A 24,436-nucleotide genomic window follows, 5' to 3' on the forward strand; every position below is an offset into this window, starting at 1 on the left:
GGTTTTCCTCTCCGGCCGGTGCTCTCTCTCCCCCTCCTTTCTAATCTAGGCCGTCTAGATTCAATCCAACCGTCCAAGATCGTCCGTACCCCTTCGCTGGGTTTATTTGCAAAAGAGCCCCTACAGTTTCGCGTAATATAACCCGTAGTCCATGGCGCACTTATAGAATACGTTTTCCTATTCCGAAAGCGTAGTTTCTTTCTAGTAGATTCAGAATACGTTTTCTCTTTTAGAAAGCGTAAAATCCCTCTGTTAGATTCAGAATACATTTTCTTCTTTTGAAAACGTACTTTCTTATGTTAGATCCAAAATACGCTTTCATCTATTTACAGTTTTGCCACTAATGTTATTTAGGCCGTAAAATCTTTGTTTTAACTCTGTTTTGATCCATTCAAGTTGCGTTAGATTCGTAATTGAGTAATCTACATGTTCATCCTACTGTTAAATATATTTTCCACTTTTGAAATTCGAGGTTAGATTTAATCTATTATTTTATTAAAGGAAATCTTGTTTAATTCATAACTTTTTCGTTATAGCTCTGATTAGAGTGTTTTTTGCGTCTGTGTGTTCGTAGCGAGACGTAGATTCATTTTACAAACTTTTTATCTTGATTTTATGTTTGGTGTACTATTCTAATTTAGATATATTATTTGCTTCGTGTATGATTGCATGGATGCTTGTGTGGTGCTTTATGATCATGTACAGTCGGTGAGCTTTGCGTTGGTGATATAAAAGAAGTTGGTGATCCAGAAGAAGTCCTTTGGAGGTTACAATTCAATAGAAGAAGGATTTTAGTTTAATGCAAGTATAGCATGGGATCATCCTTGTTATCCTATTCACCTTAATATCATTTTAATCATATGCATGTGTCTACCTTGGTAACCGTAGTAATTTTACTAGCTATTTGATATCCTGGATTCCTTGATTCCTATGGGTTATTGCATTGGGTAGTATGATGCTAATACTCAACTACAACCATGATCTTGTAACTTGACTAATGGTATATGCAATATACATTAAAAGACTTTTTAGCAACATGAAACAAGGGGGCTAGGGCATTGGGCTATTTTATGGTGCTCTAGATTTCACTCCCTAAGGACTTATCTATAAGCGAACATCTGGGACTTACAGTATAGTTGTGAGGGCTATATGGCTCTGGATTTAGCTCAGTATGAGGACATTTTCTAACTTGTTAGTGGTTACCTTTATGGCGTAAGAGAGGCTCCGACATGTATGATCTTAGCCTGCTAAGAAGGTGTACTTTGGTTTCTTGGTATTTTGTTAGTCACTCCTTAGAGGGGAGTTCATGCTTATTGATGGGGAAATCTTAGCGGCCCTAACTTGTTAGACGAACCTTTGAAATGCTTCATAGTGAACCCTATCGACCTTCCTTGATAGTGGGTCAAGAGGTTGGCCGCCTCAGGCGAAAGGGTAAATCACGACTTATAGTGAAAGTATACAACCTCTGTAGATTGTAAAACTGGTATATCAGCCGTGCTTACGGTCACGAGCGGCCTTGGACCCTTACGAAATAGATGATGAACACCGATGATACTGATGATGAAGATGCTCACTAATGATTACTGTTTATGCTATTCATTATTCATGTTTACCTGATCATGTGTTTATGTGGGCTTGTGGATAAACTTGTTGCCACCCTATTGCTAAAATCACGACTCATTAAAAGCTAATCGCAGTTAACCAGTGTCAGCCTTTTGAGCCTCATGAACCCCATGTTATATTTGTTGAGTACGACATGTACTTACACTTGCTTTATTTTTTAAATCTTTGAAAAAATCCTGGATGGGTACTAGATTGCTTGTCTGGAGGAGTTAGGCTTATGATCAACCAGTCAGTTATCCCTATGGATTGGAGTCTTCACCCGAAGATCGGAGTTGTCTTTCCGCTGTTTGCTGTCTAAAGTTATATCCTTTATACTAAGTACATTATATATTGAGCATTGTCTTTTGATATTACCCTTATTTGTAGTTATATGTGAGATTTGACTTCTTGGACTCATATATTTGATATTACCCTTATTTGTATCTGGTTTTGTTCTTAAAACCGGGTGCTACAAATGCTGTCCTCTTTGATTTATTTAAGGCAAAAACACTGTACTGCATGTGTAACTGTGAAAAAATGGATGTGAATACTAATTTATTTAATGTAAAAAATCTGTGGTATACATTGATTCCTGAGTCTAGTTCTCCAACGATAGATATTTAGAGCAACTCCAAGAGTTCATCTAAAATTAATAGCCAAATTCCTTGTTTTAGCCATTGTATAAAATAGAAAGTCTAAAAAAAAGAGAGGACTCTACAACAATCTAGCTATTTTGCCTCTTGTATATTTGAAAACATGTTATTTCTAGACAGCGAGAACAGAAATTCATGCAGAAAGGGGAGCGCCCAACAGAAATTGACGCAGGGAAGAGGAATAGCGAGCGGCCACGGCGTGCTATTTCTAGATAGCGAGAAATATTGGGATACATGGCTTCTTATTTTGGATTCCCGGATACAATACTTGTTGGAGGCCTGTTTTTCCTAAAACAATCTAAATTTAGACTCCAAGACAAATATACGCCATCTGTTGGAGTTGTTCTTAGAGATGGAGGGAGTAGAGCTATATCAAATAAACCATTAAGCTCACCAAATTGATTTTAACATCAGAGCTCGGCTACCCAGCTATAAATAAGATTAAGCCTATCCTACCATGACACAGATAATATCAATTAAATATAATTTTTTTTCCATTTTTTGATACACTTTTATACGAGAAAAATATACTGCTGGACTTCTCAGTTCTCACGTACTCCCTTCATCCAAAATAAGTGTTGGTATGATATTTATGTCTTTAAAACTTTTTAAATTTAACTAGATTTGTAGAAAATATTAGCAATATTTGTATCTCCAAATAAACTTATATTATAAAAATATATTCAACTTTCTAATGATTAATTATGTACTATAGATATTTATATTTTTATATATTTAGTTAAAGTTAAAAACGTATTTTAGGGAAAAAGTTAAAATTATTTTATTATAAGAGCATCTCCGAGAGTTCCCTATTTATCTTCCTAATACTTGGTTTTTAGAAAAATCAGAAAAAATCTCTCTTCAACAGTTCCTAATCCACCCTCCTAATATTTAGGCACTTGGGAAAACTGACTCAATTCCGCGTAACTTTACGCTACTCGAGTCGCACGGATCATCTCCCGCGCGGTTTCCGCCGTCGTAGTCGCTGTAGTTGATGTGCTGGACGGCGTCGGGCCCGACCAGCTCATGCTCCACGTCCTGGTACAGCGAGCCGCCGCAGGCGACGTTGAGCACCTGCGAGCCGCGGCTGATGCCCAGGTAGGGGATGTTACGCTCTAGGCAGCAGCGCGCGAGGCGGAGCTCGATCGAGTCCTTTTCGTGGTCGATGGCCGCTTCGCTCGGGTGCAGGCGCCGCATGGCCTCCAGCTGCTCCGGCGAGAGTGAGCCGTCGGTGCCGGCGTCGGCGGAGTCGTAGAGTGACGGGTCGATGTCCTTGCCCTCGCAGAGGAGCACGCCGTGGATGGGCTCGAACGAGTCCACCAGCGCGTGCACCCCCGCCACGCGCGGCACGATCACCGGCACCGCGCCATAGCCCACGATGAGGTCCAGGTGGTACTCACCTGATGAGGACACAGACAAACAGCGCACGCATGCGCCATGCAGGGGCGTCGTCAGTTGCATACGAGTACCGTCCAACAAAATTCATGACCATTTGTTCTACTGTACGAGGCTAAATTAATGACGAAACCTCTCTGTCTCCGTGATGCCGCCGGCGGCAATCGGAAAGGAAAACTCACCGACGAAGTTGACAAACTTGTTCTTGCGGACTGTGACGTCTGGCGACAGAAAAAAAAAAGCCGTAAAAATATATGTGAGACCCAAATTTGATTTTTTTAAAAGCAATTTATTAGAAACTCTTGGAGATGGTTTTCTTTTTTCTCTCCCAATATTTTTTTTAGGAGTTATAAAACTTCAAGTTTTAGGAGAAAAAAAATAGAAAACTCTTGGAGATGCTCAAAGAGAGGTGAGAATGACACTTATTTAGAACGGATGGAGTACCATCTTTCTTTTTTAGAGCTGCGGCTGCGCCCAAATTGCGGCCCTGAATACATCCGCCGCATTTGCGCCATATTTTGGTATCAAAATCAACTAGAATACGATGGCGAGGCCGTGACCTGCCGCAACTAGCGCAGCTAAACAAACGCACGCCGAAAATGGGGAGCAGAAGGTGCGGTGCGGAGCTGTGCTTCCTGCTTTGCAATTTGCTTACCATCTCGCGGCCTCCTCACTTCCCACCTCGGAATTCGAACTCTGGTTGCCGCACATTAGCCTCCCAAGGGCAGCGCTGTAGAATCGCCACTCGTTCCCGGAAATGGTTAAAGGCAAAGCCTCCCCTCCCACCTGCCTCCCTCGCGTTTTTTTACCCGTTTTGGCCGTCTCGTTCCGTTTCCCCTCCGCCGCTCACCTCTCTCCAAAACCCAGGCCATCGTCACGGGAAGAGGAGGGTTCGAGCGATCCGGCCGCCACATGGTAATCCCGGGCGCCGGCGCCGCCGGCGCCGAGCCGTGCCGCCCGCGTAGTGCGCGGTACGCCGAGAAGGGGTACCCCAACTACGCAGAGGACGACCAGTGCCTCGCGCCTCGCTGGAGAAAAGACGGTACTGGCGGCCGGGCGAAGGCGAACAAGCCGGAGGCCCGACGCGGCAGGAAGAGGGGGCTCGGGGATGCTGCAGCCGAGGAGGTGGTGGTGGCGGCGGGCAAGGCTCCGCCGCCGATCCTGCAGCGCGAGGAGGCGGTGGCGCAGGATCAAGGGAGGAAGCGGCGCATGACGGGCGCCGCGGCGAGCGTGGCGGCAGCAGGAAAGGCGTTTCCTCTGATCGCGGACGAAGACGACGAGAAGGTGGAGGTGTCAGCCACGGAAGGAGGGGGCGACGAGCGTGGCGCCGCTGGAGTCTGCAGCAAGAACCCGAGGCTGCGGGTGATGAAGACGCTGCGGGCGTTCAGCACCAATTACCTTCATTTTGTTCAGGTTTCCCTCCTTACTCTGATTTTCCCATTGAAAGGCAAAGAGAAATCGGAGGGAGTTTGCCAGGCTGGTTTTGGAATTGGGATTTGTTATTAGTTCTCTATCTATTGTCTGTTGTATTCGGTCTATTTTTAGACTGACAGTTTGTGCCACACATGCAGGAGGAGCAGCGCAGAGCAGAGTCTGTAATGCAAGAGCTCAAGGCGTGCGGGACCCTTAAACGAAAGGTGTGTGTTGTTTGTTGTGTTTTGTTAATTAATCATTTAGGTTGTGATACTAAGCTCTGTTACCTAGATTTGACTCAGCAGACTAAGATCTGCGCCCTGTTCGTTTGGGCTGGTTTGGCTTATAAGCCATGACTGAAAGTACTGTTGGCTGGTTTGGCGTGAGAGAAAAATACTGTTCGTTGACTGATAAGCCATGGCTGATAAGTCGTGGCTTATAAGCCAAATACGACCAAGCGAACATGCTGCTGACCCATCGGTTCAGCACGAAATATATACAGGTTGAGTAGGAGCCATATATGTGTGCTTCGTTCAGTTTTTTGTGGTATACAATTAAAAAAGCAGGGTTGTGTAGTTTCATTCAGATTCTTTCATGTGTTTCAACTACAGTTACATGTCAAAGGCCTCTTTGGAACGTGAGAATTTTTCCTGTTTCGCGTGTTTTTCATGTGAAATATCCTGCTCGATTCCTATGAAATTCCTGCTCGATTCTTGTGAAATCTTGCATTCCAAAGGCCCCCAAATTTTAATGACACACTATTATAGCAGCCGCCTTTGGAATGCGGGATTTTTCGATGTTTTCTATGTTTTTTCTGTGAAAATGAACTGATTTTAGTGAAATTTCCTGCGTTCCAAAGTGGCCATAAATCTTAATGACTGTACTATTATAGCAGTCACCGTGTTTGATATTGAGCTACTATGCACCGGCCTGTTGGTCCTAACTAGTTAAACTTATGGGAAAAGATGCCAATGTACTTAACTACTTATAACTCAATAAATAAATACTCCCCTCATGTGCATCCTCACCTCACCTAACCCCAATTTAGAAAATAGGAGTAGGTTGCAATTAATTATTTAAGTTGTGCGAGCTAGGATTTGAACCTGAAACCTTTGGCTCTAGTACTACATTGAACTACAATGCACTAGTTAGTTGACCTTAAAAAAACTTGTTTGGTAGGGAAAAGTGGACATTAACTTATACTTCAACACCTAAGAACATGGTGGCTTAAACTTACAATTACTTGTTTTCTTACATGTGCTGCATCTACTTATCTTATTATGGAATGTGCTATGTACAAAAAACGTAATGAATCATATGTTGCTTGTGCTGCCTTATCTTACTCCAGATTCTAACAAAAATAGATTGATCATAGTATGATTCCGATTTTGCATATGGTCGCACCCCCTCTAATTTGCTCTAGCTTCGCCATATAATCTTCATTTTGAAATGGTCTGGTCGAACTATTTATTTGCTTATAAGGGGCAGATTAGCCTATAAGGCCTTGTTTGGCTGCACATGTATTCACCTTAATCCACATGTGTTGGGGTGGGTTCGGGTGGAAATTAAACTAACTTACGTCCCAATCCACCCCAACACATGTGGATTGAGCTAAATACGAGTGCATCCAAACAAGCGCTAAGTGTTTTTATGTTGTGATCTTTTGACTTGAACGTAACAACCAACAGAATGGAGGCTACCAGGAAGCAAAACGGCCATCAAAACGACCTGATCTGAAGGCACTAACAAAGGCATGTTCCTATGAATGATGTTTTTCAGAATTAATTTTATTCATCTGTATTCTGTTGATTAATGATATTCCTAAAAATAAAAACAGATGCAAAAAAATGGTGCCGTACTTTATCAAGATAAAAGGATAGGGCATCTTCCTGGTTAGTGTATCTTTCATTTTCAAATAAGAAATACATTATTACAGAAAAATGAAGTAGTTTTTTTGCTTGTGTTGGTACTTGCCTTATACCAATTAATTATACAAGGTAAAGGTTATAACTGTCTCCATTCTTATTAGGGACTGAAGTTGGGGATCAATTCTACTCACGTGCTGAGATGGTTGCCCTAGGCATTCACAGCCATTGGTTGAAAGGTATAGATTATATGGGTATGGAATACCGAGATAAGGTAAATTTAGTTGAATCAATATTCATACTTTAGCTGCAGATATATAACAAATCATGATATTGATAGTTATAATCTATGCTGTTACATTGATCCGTTTATATTGTTGTGAAGTATTAGTGGATTTCCCACCTCTTCCCAATCGCTTAAGCTTTTGGGTTCACTTGGTTAGTGCATGAAACCTAACATGATATCAGAGCTAGAGGTTCTCGAGTTCGAGTCCTGGTAGAGGAATCTTTTAAGTCCTCCGCTCCCTTCTTTATTTCCACGTTTGCGCCTTGTTCTGGCTGCACGTGAGTGGGAGTGTTGTGAAGTATTAGTGGATTGCCCACCTCTTCCCAATCGCTTAAGCTTTTGGGTTCACTTGGTTGGTGCATGAAACCTAACATATATATGAGTTGAAATCAGTTCAATGGCACTTGTGAAATTTGATATCAGCAGATAGACTGCTTCAGTATGTACTTGATTCATTACATATTAGAAGGGAAAGTAGGTTAATTATAGGAACCAAGCTTAGTTCTGTTGGTTCAGGGTGTGGATGTATACCTAGACCTCCCAAGTCCAAGTCCTCGTTAGCGCGAACTTGGATGCCAACTTTTTTCTTCTCAAACTACACAGGAGAACTGAATGCCATCTTATTAAGAAGAAGAGAGAAATACAAAGGAAAGAGGTGAAATGCATTTTCCAGACCCACAACACACACTCACACATGAACAAACAAAAGCTCACCACACAAAACAGTAAGCAACTACCAACAGCCCTTCAGTTAAAAACACACACACTTTGATGCCTATTTATGCTTTATTAATTATTAATTACACATGTACTTCCTCCAACATGTGTTTTATTTTTTGTTCCCTTTTTTTATTAAAAAAGGGGTTCAGTATGAACTTAGATACAACACATTCAGCAGTTAGAGGTTACTAGTTCTGAAACTTTTGCATTTACGGCTTATTATAGACATTGACATTAATGAGTTTATTCCACAGTGGTGAATTTGTTTTAGACTTCAAAAGTAGTCTTATCACATGGATTTTGTATATATAGTGTGAATCACTAGTTAATAACTTGTCATTATGTAACTTATTAGTAGTCATGTGCATATATTGTATATTTTTGTCATGTGCCTTGAAAAAACGAGTGCAGAAAACTAGGTTTTTTTTTTTTGAAAACACAGGAGAGCTGCGTTTCATTGTATTAGAGAGAAAAGGAGGGTTCCCATACAACTCCCTCTCATACGGGGACCGGATATGAGAGTCAGGGATCCAGAATAAAAATTCTAGCCTTAAAGAAAACAGAAAGAAACCAAGACTTGACCACACCTAAGGAATTAGGTGACCCTTCCATGGCCCAGACCTTGCAATTTCTTAGCGCCTGCTAAACACCAGAGACTGTGTTCATCCTTTAGCATACTCAAGATTGAGTTAACTGAAGGAGAAACACCCTAAAAAACACAAGCATTCCTATGTTTCCAGATCATCCGAGCACCCAAAATGATTAGGGAATTAACACCCTTTCTGTCCTCTTTCTTCACCCTTTTAATAGTCCTGTGCCACCAATCAGCGAAGCTAGATTCATGCTGACGCGGAACCGACCCAGAAAGATTCAGCGGAGCAAAGTAAACAAACTGAACCAAACTTGTCTTGCTACAACACATGAAGTTAACAGGTGCTGTATCGTCTCCTCTTCTTGATCGCAAAGGGGGCACTTATCTGGATGGGGCAGACCCCTTTTAGCCAATATATCTGCTGTCCAACACCTATTACGGATTGCCAACCACAGAAAAAATTTGCACTTGTTCGGGGCCCAAGATTTCCATAGACATCTCCAAGGTTGAAAACTAGGATAATGGATGGTTGATGTGAAAAGAGCACTGATTGTATTGGCAACGAAATCCATTAAACCTGATAGCTTAATCCTAATGCCTTTTTACTTGATCCTATCCAGTAGAGATCCAATTGATAGTTATAATACACAGGGTCCTCCCTAAATTGGAATATGTTTGCTACAAGTGCACAATGCATTGGTATATAGGGCATGTTTGGCACAGCCTAGCTTCAAAAATTTGTGGCTCTACACTGAGTATATTTGGTTAAATCATCTTGTTTCTGTGTTAGTCTTTTTTTAACACAATGGTAGGAGCTCTGTCTTTCAATTAAGAAGAGAGCAAATAGAGCTAATTATAGGAGTGTTAAAAGGGCATGTGACAGGCTCCCCCAGCCTACCAGAGCAAAGGGGCACAGAGAGCCCAATGGCCAAAATAAGCTGAAAAGACATTGCCTTTACAATACAACAACAACAACAACAACAACAACAAAGCCTTTACAATACCTGAGCAAAAGCCCTCCTTCTCAACATTAGATCCTCCCAGACTTTGGTAGCGACCTGTTGCGCCGTTTGAAGCTCATTGTTAAAGATTCTTCTATTTCTCTTGTTCCAAACATTCCACCAAGTGTATATTACTACTCCATTAAAAGTGCGTTTTTGGTCTTTGGGTATGGTCCTCGCTGCAGCTCCCCACCATTCAGCTATGTTGTCGAAATTTGATTGCTGAGCTCTAAATATAAACATTAAATCACTTCAACTTTGCATACAAAATCGAGATCTAGTGCTGGAGCTCTGCCAAAACATACTCTTAGTTATGTTTTTTGAGCAAGTTAATGTTAAACTATGAGTTAATAAAAATTATTTATAACTTATCTTTTCACGTCGATTCATTCATATGAAATGTAAGTGGCTACATTTATGTTACATTGTCTACAACTTTACCATAAGAAAGTTTTATTTACACTTTACACAATAGTGTTTTCACTTGATTATGCAGAAAGGGTGCGAGAACTTTACGTTCCCACTTGCAATCTGCATTGTGATGTCGGGGGCATATGAAGATGATGTTGATAACGCAGACGAAATTATATACACTGGCCAAGGTGGGAATAATTGGCTTGGCAACCGCCGCCAGAAAGCTGAGCAAACATTGTTCCGTGGAAACTTGGCATTGAAGGTTTGTTCTTATGGTATCTTTGATCTTTTATATAAGAAGTAAAATGCATGATGTCCTTTTATAGTTGCCCTGTTGACTGAGCTCATCTTTGCACTTCCGTTGAATTGATTCTACTGTTGATATATTTGCAATTCAATCGGAATGAATATATCCAAAACTTTTTCTCTCTCCCACCTCCCTCTTTCCTTTTTTAGAGTATTCAAAATCATACTATAACGCTTGATATTCATTATTTTTTTCTAAGCTGAATTAGAAATTTCATTGGCTATGGTTCTATCTTCTCATTAGTGAACTATTTATCCTTAAATAGTCGGTTGATTACCCAAGTGGGACGTGATATGATATTCCTATGTTATAAATTTGTTCTAGAGCCACGTTTCGTTTGGGGTGTTTGGTTTGAGAAATGGGTGGTCTATCATCTTCTCACTCTTCACTTTTTTGTTTTGTTTGTGGAATGGAATGAGTTGATCCATTATCACCTCATCCCTCAAAAGCAAATAATTAGTACAAGCATGAGGAATATGGTCATTCCACTAGAATCATGGAATGAGCTCATGACCCACCACCTCATCTGGAATGAGGCCGTTCCACAAGCCAAAACCTCCCTTAAATTATCTCTCTCTCTCTCTCTCTCTCTGCAAATTTGTAAATATTGGGCTTCTAATTGTCCACAACAACCTTTTTTGTTGACCCTGCAGAACAGCAAGGACAATGGGAATCTTGTACGAGTTATTCGTGGACATATAGAAAAGAACAGCTATTCTGGAAAAATTTACACCTATGATGGGTTGTATAAGGTCTCATCTCCCAAATGATCTCATTGGAGCATATTTGTCTAATGCTAAGTGTTTATTTTTATAATATAAACTAGCTCTCTAAGCTGGCCATTCTATTTTGTTTTATCATGAAATATTTGCATCTTCATCCAACTATTTCTTACATTAAGCTTACCTATTAATCTTATTTTTTAAAATAAAAGGTTAGATAGTACTCCATCCGTTCCAAATTGTAAGTCGTTTTTAGCTTTGCTCAAAATCAAACTTGTCTAACTTTGACCAAGTTTATAGAAAAGTATATTAACATCTATAAAATCAAACAAATATACTATCAAAATATATTTCATGGTGTATCGAATGAATCTAGTTTGATGTTGTAGATGCCTGTGCATTTTTCATAGATAAGTTTGACTTAGAAACTTGACCTGCGGGGAGTAAGACAGGCCCCGGGCATTGCATTAAGAAGAAGACCTTGTCACGCAGGTTGAGAAAACCCTCGAATCCCTGCCCCACCCATACACAGCGGCACCATAGCCCATGTGAGAACGACCGCGACCGAGGCCGGGCCTTAGACCTGTGCTTTGGCATGGGACAGTCGAGGGGATTTTTTAATCCCAGTTTGAAATTCGCTCCCACGGGGAGTCGAACTCAGGACCTGAGGAGTGCTACTCAGACCACCTAACCAACTCAGCTAGAGGCCCTTTCGCATAAGTTTGACTTAAAGACAAACCTAGAACGACTTACAATTTGGAGGGAGTAATATTTTTCTGAACAAAAAGTTTGGATATCAATCTGAAGGTGACTAAACTAATGCATTACTCACTGAAACAAGCAAATCTATAATGTTTTTTGTATCATGCATATGTTTACTAATTCTGAAACTTATCTCATATGTGATCCTTGAGAGTGACTAATTGGTAACTTTCAATGTTACGATAGGTTGTGGACTACTGTCAAGAAAAAGGAGTGCAAGGACATTTAGTTTACAAATATAGATTGAAACGGCTTGAAGGCCAACCACCTTTGACAACTTCTCAGGTATATTACAGCAAATCTTAATTTCAGCCCTTGGTTTCTTGTTGCATTAATATTGTATCAGCATTACAGTGTAGATTGTATTGACTAGAATTGGGTTGAAGATCTGGTTGCAACCATCTAGTAAACCGTGAATTGTTGTATCCTCCATTCCAAAATGTAGGTCGTTTGAACTTTGTCCTAAGCAAAACTTCTCTAATTTTGGCCAAGTTAATAGAAAAATATGTTAACATCTAAAATACCAGATAAATGCACTATCAAGTTATTTCATGGTGGAATGAAATTAATTTGATGTTGTATATGCTGGTGTATTTTTCTATAAACTTAGTCAAAATATATGTTGGTGTATTTTTCCATAAACTTAGTCAAAATTAGAGAAGTTGGACTTAGCGCAAAAATTAAAATAGCATAAATTTTGGAATGGAGGGCATATAAAAAGCTAAATTTGATTAGAATATATTCCCTCCATTCTAAATTAAATGTTACTTTAGCTTTGTCCTAAGTCAAACTTCTCTAACTTTTACTAAGTTCATAAAAAAATGCACCAACATCTACAACATCAAATTAGTTTCATCAAATTCTTCATGAAATGTCTTAATAATATATGCACTGTACTTTCGATGCTAATATGTTTTTCCAGTTTCTTGATCAAAGTTTGAAAAAGTTTGACTTATGACAAGTCACCCATTCGGAGGACGACTAGCACAGCCTGGACGGGCGATTAATCGCGGCTGGACGACGATTAATCGGACGACTAGTTTTCTGGACGGTCTGGCCTATTCGGAGGCCCTGGTCGAGTTGCTAAAACCGTCTAGGACGATTAGTCGCGATTAATCGGACGTCCTGAAAACAGGGTCAGTAACACACTAGTTCTCCATGATAATAATGCTGTTGTGACAAGATATAGCAGGCAGCTCTCCTGCCAGTTTGTTTTTCTAGAAAAAGTGAAGCTAAGGGATTACAGCCTTGAAAGAAGATCCCTCTACAATTCATATAGATTATAATATCCAGTGTGGATTATTGTTACTGTACCAATGTTTCAAATTTCAGTGCAACGTTTGTAAGCACTGATTTCTGTTCCACTTCTTAGTTTGCTTTGACATTATGCTTTTTGTCGGCGTTTTGGACTGGGGATCCTCAACCAACTAGTAAATTTGTACTGCGTGTTCCCAATCCCGGATGGTGATGTAAAGAGACACAAGGCTTATACTGGTTCAGGCAATTGGTGCCCTACGTCCAGTCTGAGAGATCGATCTTGTATTCCTTACACCGAAGTGCTTGTAGTAGGGGGTTACAAGCCAGGTGAGAGAGGGAGCTAGTCCCAGGTCTCGGCGGGGTGATGTGGGCTACTTGAGACGTTGCTCTCAGGCGGCAAGGAAGTGTGCGTGTTAAAGGGTGTTCTTCATGAGTGTCCGTCTCTCCCAGAAATGGCCTAAGTCCTTTCCTTTTATAGTTTGAAGGGAGGACAAGGGTAGTACGCGTGCTAACTATACGGCGTCGTGCGAACAGAGGCGGCGTGTCCGAGCCCTGTAGCCTGTTCCTGTGGCGGTGTGGTCGTCGGAGCAGTCCGTCCTTGGAGCACTGGGGCGACGTGCTGGTCACATCCGATCCTGTGCGTCATGGGAGTTCCAGGGCTGCCTCGGAGCGGGCGCGGCGGTCAGCGTGCGGGTCACTGTGGATTGACTACGCGCGAGGTCGAGGCTCGGTTGGTGCCAAGGCCGAACCGCAGTGGGGGTCTCGGCAGACATGAATCCCGAGATAGCCGAGATCCTGGTGTAGAGTGCCGAGGCCCGGACGGAGCGGTTGATCTGGTATACTGGTTCGGAGGCGATGATGACCCGGGTCAGGCTTCCCATGCCGCGCTGTTTTCGAGGCGGGGATCGCGGGGCACAGTGTAGTGCGGGCGCTGATCGTGGGCACAGCGCCAGAATACAGTGGCCAGTAATCCCCGCCGTGCCTTGTCTCAGCCGTTATGGCGCTGATGCGACCTTTTGTCCCGTCGGCCACTCCACGGTGTCGAGCCGTCGTCTGGCTGAGATTGCGGGAGTGGTTGACGCATTAATGGGACGTGACATGCTGTCGGGAAGACCGGTCGAGGCGAGAGCGATAGGTTATTGACAAGCCAGCCTTGAGCGATACGGAGAATAGCTGTCTCATTCGAGGCTGTCCGCACGGGGCCTCGAGCGAGACGGAGATTGGGCTCCTTGTCGAGGCCTTCCACGAGAGGCCTCGCGCGAGGCGGAGATTTCGTCAGGGCGCCGAGACCTCCCGCGTGAGGCCTCAGGCGAGGCGGAGAGCCGGTGGGCTCGGACGGGGCCGGTGATGAACCCATGGCTTACCTTCTGGCTTCGTTGTTGATGTGATTTAAGTGACTCTTTTGGTGTACGCTCGGGGTACCCTGTTCTATGGTACCCGACAGTAGCCCCCGAGCCTCGGGGGGAGTGTGTGCACTCTCCCTGAGGGTTTGTCGAGACTTGGCTTGCAGCCGCTCCTGTAGGGATTGTGTTTTGCTTATTAAGGTTTCGGTGGGTGCGCGTGAGCGCACCCGCCGGGTGTAGCCCCTGAGGCCCTAGAGGAGTGGAGTCATTCCTCTAGGGGCTTTTTTCGTGTTTTGAGTGAGGAGTTTTTATCGTATTTGCCGAGCCCACAAGCGCGAGTTCGGGTCGCGGGGTCTCGGCAAGGTTGCAGGAAGAGCCCCCTAGTTTCTGCACGGAGCAAGAGGTCCGTCAGGGGTTCCCCTGGCTTTTTGTATGACCCTCACGCTTCCTTTTCGCTCAGAAGGAGGGGTGGAATGTGCCAGGCTACCCTCGGTGGGCACGAGCGTTGGCACTTCCGGTGAGCTGTTATCGGGTAAGTCCGAGTGAAGGCCCGTGCCCCGTTCGCTAGGGGATGGCTAGCGGTCCAGAGACACACTCCAAGAGTACCAGAGGATTTCTCTAGTGGGTGCCGAGGCCGTTCGCTGGGCCTCGGTGGCTCGGCGCCTCCCTACGGTGGGATCCCATTCGGAGACCTCCATGCCGGTCTCGGACACGACTTAGGATGCCCCGAGCGACTGTTTGCTCGGGCCTCGGCCATTCGTGGGCTCGTCCATAGTCGTCCCTGACTCTGTTGTCCTGGGGCGGCTGTCGAAACCTCAGGGGGCCCAGCCTTCGAACCCCTAGAACGTAACGGGCTCGGTGCCCTTTATCGTATTTGTAACGAAACTTCTAGCGCGGGCTTAGGTCGTTTGTCTTTGTCTTGGGTACAGGAGGAGCCCCTGAGCCTCCGCCCGGAGCGAGAGGGCGGTCAGGGGTCCCCTGGCTTTTTTGTTCGACCCTCACATATCCTTTTCGTTCGGACGGAGGGGTTGTTTGCCGAGCCCATTCGGGTGCGAGCCGGAGCCGCTGGGTCTCGCAAGGTTGCAGGAAGAGCCCCGTACCCTCTGCACAGAGCGAGAGGGCCGTCGGGAGTTCCCCTGGCTTTTGTACACCCCTCGCGCGTGAGGGTTTGTTTGCCGAGGCCCCTTTGGGCGCGAGCCTAGGTCGCGGGGTCTCAGCAAGGTTGCAGGAAGAGCTCCCTAGCCTCTGCATGGAGCTAGAGGGCTGTCGGGAGCTCCCCTGGCTTTTTGTACGACCCTCGCGCTTCCTTTTCACTCAGAAGGAGGGGTTGTTTTGCCGAGCCCCCTCGAGTGCGAGCCGGGGTCGCTGGGTCTCGGCAAGGTTGCAGGAAGAGCCCCCTAGCTTCTGCACGGAGCGAGAGGGCCGTCGGGAGTTCCCCTGGCTTTTTGTACGACCCTCACGCTTCCTTTTCGCTCGGAAGGAGGGGTGGAATGTGTCAGGCTACCCTCGGTGGGCACAAAGGTTGGCACTTCCGGTGAGCTGTTATTGGATAAGTCCGAGTGGAGGCCCGTGCCCCGTTCGCTAGGGGATGGCTAGCGGTCCAGAGACGCACTCCAAGAGTACCGGAGGGTTTCTCTAGTGGGTGCCGAGGCCGTTCGCTGGGCCTCGGTGGCTCGGCGCCTTCCTACGGTGGGATCCCATTTGGAGACATCCCTGGCAGTCTCGGACACGACTTAGGGTGTCCCAAGCGTTTCGCTTGCTTGGACCTCGGCCCCGTATGGGCTCGCCCGTGGTCGTTCCTGACTCTGTTGTCCTGGGGCTGCTATCGAAACCCCTGGGGGCCCAGCCTTCGAACCCTTGGACCGTAATAGGCTCAGAGCCCGGTTCCTTCATCTGAAAGGAATAGGGCGGGGGGAATATCTTCCCCATCGGCTCGGCAACGGCTGGCGCGCCTTTTGAGGCGGTTTTCTGGGGAGACGGAACGACGCCTGCTGCCGCAGCAGTCGGGCGCGACGTGGTGGATGGGACATAACTGTTCCCGCAATTAATGAGAAAAAGGTGGGCGCGTGGGCGGTAAAATCGGATCGGGGTTAACCGCGCCGGATCCAGGGGAAACTTCCCCGATTTCATCGCCCGTCCGTTTCGCCTTCTCCCCGCATAAATACGCAAAGAGCCTCGTCCCTCCTCACGTTACCTTGCCTACGTTAGCTCTGCCCCCATCGAGCCGTCGCTAGAGCAGCGGGTGCCGGGAAGAAGAAGGGAGAAGAGCGAGCCAGGGAGAGAGCGAGAAGGAGAGAGAGAGCGAGAGAGAGCGAAAAAAACTCACCGCCGCATTTGATCCCTCCACCGCATCCATGGTCGGCGACATCGTTGTCATCGAGGCGGACCCTTGGGATCCATCTGACGTCACCGCGGAGATGCTTCAGTCGCTCGTCGACGGCGGACTCCTTCGTCCGGTGACGGACCCCAACAGGCCGGAGTGGATCGCTCCGTCGGGCGAGCCGGAGCCGAGGCCTCGCGACGATTACGTCATGAGCTTCGTCTCCTTTCACGAGCGCGGCCTCGGCGTCCCGGCGGATCGGTTCACGCGGGCGCTCCCGCACTACTATGGCGTGGAGCTCCACAACTTCAACCCCAACTCCATCGCACAGGCGGCCATCTTTGTCGCTGTCTGCGAGGGGTACTTGGGGATTGCTCCCCATTGGGAGTTGTGGCTCCACCTCTTCTGGGCGGGGCATACCACTAAGCTGACGGGCATGTCGAGCACGAGGAAAGCAACAAGGGCCGGCGGCTGCACTCTCCAAGTGCGCCAGGACCGCCAGCACCTCTACATCCCGGCCCAGCTCGCGTCATCCAATCGTCGATGGTACACGAGCTGGTTCTATCTTCGCAACGACGACGGAGGACTCCCCCCTACACTGGGCGGATTGTGGGGAGCTGCCCGGAGAGGTGGCGCGCCAGGTAGGGGGCTCTTCGTGTCAGTTTCGTCATCCCAACAAGTTTCGGATGGCAGACCCCGTACGACCGCTGCGTCTCGGCACGGTGGTCTGGTTTGGGAGCCTGGAGTTCATGTCTCTAGGGCATGAGTACGACATGGTACTTCTCATACCCCGAGCCCTGCCTGCCGACGACGACGTCACGCACCGGCAGCCCAGGCGCAGGCGGCGCCCGGGCGGCCGCTCTCGCCGGGCACGACGTGAGCAGGATCACCCCGATGCTACGCGAACCCAGGGCGACTCGCCGCTCTCTGTTGGTATCCTACGACCAGCTGTTGGCGCAGGGTCCCTGGTTGGGGATCTGTCTAGCCTGAGCCTGGACAAGGGAAAAACGCCGGTGGCACCCGGCGACGCCCCGACATCAAGCTCTGCTCCACCACTCCTTGAGGAGCCAACTCTGGCGGAACAGAGCCCGGCGACGGCACTATCTCCATACCCCTTCGGGTTGAGAAATGCCGCCGCCTCTTACGCTTATGCCTACGCTTCCGCTCACGCGGATCTCTCGGAGCGCCGCCAGCGCTTCGCTCTCAACTTCGACACCACCGCGTCGACCCACACCCACGCCGACTCCTCGGAGGAGGACGAGGCATGGGCCGGAGTGGATTTCTCTGACCTCCACGACCGTGAAACCATGCGCCGCTTCTTGGCCGCAAGTGACTATTGCTTTGGCTACTCTGATTCCGACAATGAAGATACTTACGATCCCACTCGTGAGTGCTTCCATGTCGGACTTGGGATGCCAAGCACGGGCGACGAGGACGAGGGGGTAGGCAACCGCACTCCGCTTCATCAGGGAACAGGCAATGCCACGCCTTCACGCATTGTCCCACCGGCAGCACGGAACGAGAACCTTGCCCGCGGACAATTTCGACGCCCGGACCTGGAGCAACTCCGCGAGCTTCAAGCCAAGGTCGAGCAAGATCGACTCCATCTGCAATTGCTCCGAAGCACTCTCAAGCAGGAGCAGCAAGGCCGTGGTGACGGCGGAGGAGCCCGGCGACGGGCTCGCGACGTGCACCACCGCATCAACGATGACGAAGGGGACGATCGTCCCCCAATCTTCAATCGCGCTAGCCAGAATGTCGCGGCTGTGGCGATGCTAGTGCGCGCGATGCTCGAGCCCTCCACCATGGAAGGACGACGGGTTCGCGGCGAGCTCCGAGATCTCCTCGAGACAGCCGCAGTGCAGCAGGCTGAGAGTTCCGCCTCCCGGCGGCACGGTGCCGTCTTGGACCCCCCCTCAGCACCGCATCGGCAGGATAGGGAGGCCTCGGTTCGTCCCGAGCCCGCTCGGGTGCCAACAATCAATAAGGTCCCCCGGTCCACGACCGCCTCGATAACCAACGTGAGGCGAATGGTGACCACGAGGTGGTTGGCCGCCGACGACGCCACGACAGTGAGGGGCCTGCCCGAGGCTACCATCCGCATCGGGGCGGCCGCAACGACAGCGAGGAGGACCGCAGTCCTTCTCCCGAACCGCCCGGCCCCCGAGTCTTCAGCAGAGCCATCCGCAACGCCCAGTTTCCAGCCCGGTTTCGCCAGCCAGCCAATCTCACAATGTATAGCGGCGAGACCAACCCCGAGCTCTGGCTCGCCGATTACCGCCTGGCTTGTCAGCTAGGCGGCGCGGACGATGACCTGCTCATCATCCGCAACCTCCCCTTGCTCGTGTCAGACTCGGCGCGAGACTGGCTCGAGCACCTTCCTCCCTCTCAGATCCACGACTGGCGCGACTTGGTTAGGATCTTCGTCGGAAATTTTCAGGGCACATACGTGCGCCCTGGAAACTCCTGGGACCTTAAGAGCTGTCGCCAGAAACCAGACGAGTCTCTCCGAGACTTCATCCGGCGCTTCTCTAAACAGTGCACCGAGTTGCCCAGCGTCGGCGACTCAGAGATCGTCCAGGCTTTTCTCTCTGGCACCACCTACCGAGACTTGGTCCGAGAATTAGGCCGGAACGTGCCACGCTTGGCTGCCGCGCTCCTCGACATCGCCACCAACTTCGCCTTAGGCGAAGAGGCTGTAGGGGCCATCTTCCCCGAGAACGACGCCAAGGGGAAGCGGAGGGATGAGGCCCCCGAGGCCTTGGTTCCCCGCCTCCCTAAAAGAAAGAAGAAGGATCGCCAGGGGAAGCAGGCCGTCCTCGAGGCCGATCTGGTCACGGCCACAGACTACAAGAATCCCTGAGGCCCCAGGGGCCCCAGATCTTTCGACGACATGCTTAAGAAACCCTGCCCTTACCACCAAGGCCCGGTAAAGCACGCCCTCGAGGATTGCTCCATGCTGCGGCATTACTACGCCAGGCTCGGGCTCCCCGACGACAACGCCAAGCAGAAGGGCGCCGGCGACCGAGACGATGACAAGGACGACGGGTTCCCCGAGGTACACAACGCCTTCATGATCTTTGGCGGACCCTCGGCATGCCTTACGGCGCGGCAGCGAAAGAGGGAACGCCGAGAGGTCTTCTCGGTCAAGGTGGCCACTCCTCGGTACCTCGACTGGTCTCGGGAGGCGATCACCTTTGATCAAGATGACCACCCCAACCATGTTCCGAATCTCGGGCAGTACCCACTTGTTGTCGACCCGATCATCGGCAACACCCGACTCACCAAGGTGTTGATGGACGGAGGCAGCGGCCTCAATATCCTCTACGCCAACACCCTAGAGATCTTGGAGATCGACCGGTCGAGGCTCTGAGGCGATGCCGCACCTTTCCACGGCATCGTGCCAAGGAAACGCACGCGACCCCTCGGGCGCATCGACCTTCCCGTCTGCTTCGGCACCCCCTCCAACTACCGCAAGGAGGTCCTTACCTTCGAGGTGGTCGGGTTCAGGGGAACCTACCACGCCATCCTAGGGCGGCCGTGCTACGCCAAGTTCATGGCAGTCCCCAACTATACCTACCTCAAGCTCAAGATGCCAGGCCCCAGCGGTATCATCACAATTGAGTCCACGTACGAACATGCATACGACTGCGACGTCGAGTGCATCGAGTACGCCGAGGCTCTCGCGGAGGCCGAGACCCTCATCGCCAACCTCGACCAACTCAGTGGTGAGGCGCCTGACTCCAAGCGTCGTGTAGGGGCGTTCGAGCCCGCGGAGGCCATCAAGCTCGTCCCGGTCGACCCCGCCTGCCCCGACGACCGGGCACTGAGGATCAGCGCTACCCTCGACATCAAATAGGAGGCCGTGCTCATTGACTTCCTCCGTGCGAATGCCAACATGTTCGCATGGAGTCCCTCGGACATGCCGGGCATACCGAGGGAGGTCGCCGAGCACGCCTTGGACATCCGGACCGGCTCTAGACCGGTGAAGCAACGCCTGCGCCGATTCGACGAGGAAAAGCGTAGGGCCATCGGCGAGGAGGTGCAGAAACTCTTGGCGGTCGGGTTCATCAAGGAAGTGTCCCACCCAGAGTGGTTGGCTAACCCCGTGTTAGTTAGGAAGAAAAATGAGAAATGGAGGATATGTGTAGACTACACCGGTTTGAATAAAGCATGTCAAAAAGTCCCCTTCCCATTACCCTGAATCGATCAGATCGTTGACTCCACTGCGGGGTGCGAGATCCTGTCTTTCCTTGATGCGTATTCTGGTTACCATCAAATCAAGATGAAAGAGACCGACCAGCTTACGACTTCTTTCATCACCCCATTCGGCATGTACTGCTACGTGACTATGCCTTTCGGCCTCAGAAACGCGGGGGCCACGTACCAGCGGTGCATGACCCAGGTCTTTGGCAACCACATTGGGCGAACCGTCGAGGCCTATGTGGACAACATCGTGGTCAAGTCCAGAAAGGCCAAAAATCTCGTCAACGACTTGAAGATAGCCTTCAAATGCCTTAGAGAGAAGGGCATCAAGCTCAATCCCAAGAAGTGTGTGTTTGGGGTCCCTCGAGGCATGCTCTTGGGATTCATAGTCTCGGAGCGCGGCATCGAAGCCAACCTAGAGAAGATCTCGGCCGTAACCAGCATGGGACCAATCAGAGACCTCAAGGGAATGCAGAGGGTCATGGGATGCCTTGCGGCCCTGAGCCGCTTCATCTCGCGCCTCGGCGAAAAGGGCTTGCCTCTGTATTGCCTCTTGAGAAAATCCGAACGCTTTTTCTGGACCCCCGAGGCCGAAGAAGCCCTCACCAAGCTTAAAGCACTACTCACTAATCCTCCTGTCCTGGTACCCCCGGCCAGGGACGAGACCCTCTTACTCTACGTCGCCACAACGACCCAAGTGGTCAGCGCTGCCGTAGTAGTAGAAAGGCAGGAAGAGGGGCATGCTCTACCCACCCAACGACCTGTTTACTACATCAGCGAAGTGCTCTCCGAGACCAAAATGCGCTACCCCCACATCTAGAAGCTGGTCTACGCCGTAGTCCTGGCCCGGCGCAAGCTGCGTCACTACTTCGAGTCCCACCCAGTGACCGTGGTATCGTCTTTTTCCTTGGGAGAGATAGTCCATAACCGGGAAGCCTCAGGCAGGATAGCCAAGTGGGCCGTCGAGCTTATGGGGGAAGCCTTGGCTTTTGCGCCTCGGAAAACGATTAAGTCTCAGGTCTTGGCCGATTTTGTGGCTGAGTGGACCGACACCCAATTACCGCCTGCTCAAGTCCAGACAGAATGCTGGACCATGTACTTCGATGGGTCTCTGATGAAGACCGGGGCAGGCGTGGGTCTCCTCTTCATCTCGCCCCTCGGAGTACACATGCGCTACATAGTGCGGCTCCACTTCGCCGCCTCCAACAACGCGGCTGAGTACAAGGCCCTCGTCAACGGCTTGCAGGTCACCATCGAACTTGGGGTACGGCGTCTCGACGTCCGGGGCGACTCGCAGCTCGTCGTCGATCAAGTCATGAAGGAGTCAAACTGCCTCGACCCCAAAATGGAGGCTTACTGCAAGTTGGTACGTCGCCTAGAAGACAAGTTCGACGGTCTCGAACTAAACCACATCGCGCGGAAGTACAACGAGGCCGCCGACAAACTGGCAAAGATGGCCTCGGCACGGGCTCCGATCCCCCCGAACGTCTTTGCCAGGGACCTACACAAACCTTCCATTGACTACACCTTGGTAGCAGAGGAGGGCCCACCTATCGAACCCACGACGGGGCTCGACGCCCCCTCTACTGTCGAGACTCTCTCGACCAAGCCTGAGGTCATGGAAGTCAACACCGAGCCCCCCCAAACCGACCAGGACACGGACTGGTGAATTCCGTTCCTTGATTGGCTCGATCGGGGGGAGCTTCCTAGTGACAGGACCGAAGCCCGATGGCTTGCGCGCCGAGCCAAGACTTATGTCCTCTGCAATGACGAGTTGTACAGGCGAAGTCCCTCTGGTGTCCTCCAACGATGCATCACCACCGAGGCAGGCCGAGCCCTACTTTGGGACTTGCACGCAGGGGCCTACGGGCACCATGCGGCGCCTCGGACGCTCGTAGGAAATGCTTTCCGCCAAGGGTTCTACTGGCCGACGGCGGTCGCCGACGCCACCAAGCTAGTACGCTCCTGCGAAGGATGCCAGTACTATGCTCGACAGACACATCTCCCGGCCCTGGTCCTCCAAACCATTCCCATCACGTGGCCGTTCGCCGTATGGGGGCTTGACATGGTCGGGCCTATGCAAAAGGCCCCCGGGGGCTACACCCATCTACTGGTATCAATCGACAAGTTCTCCAAATGGATCGAGGCTCGTCCGATCAATCGAATCAAATCCGAGCAAACAGTGCTGTTCTTCACTGACATTATCCACAGGTTTGGGGTTCATAACACAATCATCACCGACAACGGGACACAGTTCACCGGCAAAAAATTCTTGACGTTCTGCGACGACCACCACATTCGTGTGGCCTGGTCGGCCGTAGGACACCCAAGGACCAACGGCCAAGTAGAGTGTGCCAACGGCATGATCTTACAAGGCCTCAAGCCAAGAATTTACAACCGGTTGAAGAAGTTTGGCAAGAAATGGCTCGCCGAACTCCCATCGGTCATCTGGAGCCTGAGGAACACTCCAAGCCGAGCCACGGGGTTCACGCCTTTCTTCCTGGTCTATGGGGCCGAGGCCATCCTCCCCACCGACTTGGAATATGGCTCCCCAAGGCTACAGACCTATAACGAACAAAGTAACCGCACCACCCGAGAGGACGCCCTCGACCAACTGGAGGAAGCCCGAGACGTCGTGCTGCTACACTCGGCTAAATACCAGCAAACCCTACGATGCTATCAGGCCCGGCGCATTCGGAGCCGAGACTTGAAGGTAGGCGACCTGGTGTTGAGGCTGGCGCAGAGCAACAAGGGTCGCCACAAGCTGACCCCGCCATGGGAAGGACCATACATCATCGCCCAAGTGCTGAAGCCCGAGACCTATAAGCTAGCCAACGAGAAGGGTCAAATCTTCACCAACGTTTGGAATATAGAATAGCTACGTCGTTTTTACCCTTAAAATTCCAAGCATTGTATATATATTGTTTCTCGGAATACAATTAAAAAGCGTTCTTTAGTTGTTCTAATTTTTCGAGAAACCCCCCCGAGCCCATCGTTGGTCTTGACAATATGATGACACTGTAAGGGAGACTCGGCTCTCCCTCTGCAGAACCGAATCTCCCTCGGGGGCTAGATGGGGGATTCCCCCTAAGTCCCACGCACCATTTTTTAGTCGTTTTTCGATAAAATTCCTACGCCAAACCCCTTAGTACACTCTGACGAGTCGGTTGCGAAAAACCCAAGGACCGAAAGCCCGTCTCAGGGCCAGAAGGCCGGTAGAGTCGCGAGACAGCCTAAGCCTCCGGGCTTCGGCACTCCCTCACCACCTTCCGCCCGGGGGACGGCTTAGGCTCCAAAAGGGTTTTTTTGCAAAGAAATCAGATCAGAGGCAACAAGAGGGCAGAGGCTCAGAGATACAAGACAAGCGATTAAAGAAACACGAGTACTTTAAAAAGAAAGGCCTCGACGGGCACAAGCGTTACGATACAAATTTAATTCCTACTCTATTTACATGGCCGCTTGGGCCCAGGTCAAGGCTCAGGACCTTCGGCATCGGCAGACGGTGGGGGAGGGACCACCTCCTCTTCAAACAACGTTGCCAGCGCGGTGCCAGGGCCTTCCGCCGCCTCCAACAGCTT

At 49.3% G+C, this 24,436-nt stretch overlaps 2 protein-coding genes across 4 annotated transcripts in view; one reads left to right on the top strand and one right to left on the bottom strand.

The window, feature by feature from the left end:
- Positions 1-3,146: 3,146 nt before the first annotated feature.
- On the bottom strand, positions 3,147-4,522 carry LOC136515722 (putative glutamine amidotransferase GAT1_2.1). Its single transcript, XM_066509238.1, has 2 exons — positions 4,501-4,522; positions 3,147-3,655 (listed from the first exon to the last, which is right to left on the bottom strand). Exons 1-2 carry the CDS (start codon positions 4,520-4,522, stop codon positions 3,147-3,149), a joined length of 531 nt encoding a protein of 176 aa, XP_066365335.1.
- Positions 4,468-24,436, top strand: part of LOC136517701 (histone-lysine N-methyltransferase, H3 lysine-9 specific SUVH4-like) — a 43,624-nt gene continuing 23,655 nt past the window's right edge. For 2 of the 3 annotated variants that reach the window (XM_066511342.1, XM_066511344.1), the window contains exons 1-8: positions 4,468-5,063; positions 5,222-5,287; positions 6,752-6,814; positions 6,901-6,955; positions 7,093-7,202; positions 10,024-10,203; positions 10,902-11,000; positions 11,919-12,017. In XM_066511342.1, coding sequence (XP_066367439.1) covers positions 4,563-5,063; positions 5,222-5,287; positions 6,752-6,814; positions 6,901-6,955; positions 7,093-7,202; positions 10,024-10,203; positions 10,902-11,000; positions 11,919-12,017 — 1,173 coding nt within the window. In that variant the 5' untranslated portion in view covers positions 4,468-4,562. The remainder of the gene's footprint in view (positions 5,064-5,221; positions 5,288-6,751; positions 6,815-6,900; positions 6,956-7,092; positions 7,203-10,023; positions 10,204-10,901; positions 11,001-11,918; positions 12,018-24,436) is intronic. The other variant, XM_066511343.1, reaches the window with a different exon arrangement.

Source organism: Miscanthus floridulus, chromosome 17, assembly GCF_019320115.1.
Source record: "Miscanthus floridulus cultivar M001 chromosome 17, ASM1932011v1, whole genome shotgun sequence".
NCBI lineage: Eukaryota > Viridiplantae > Streptophyta > Magnoliopsida > Poales > Poaceae > Miscanthus > Miscanthus floridulus.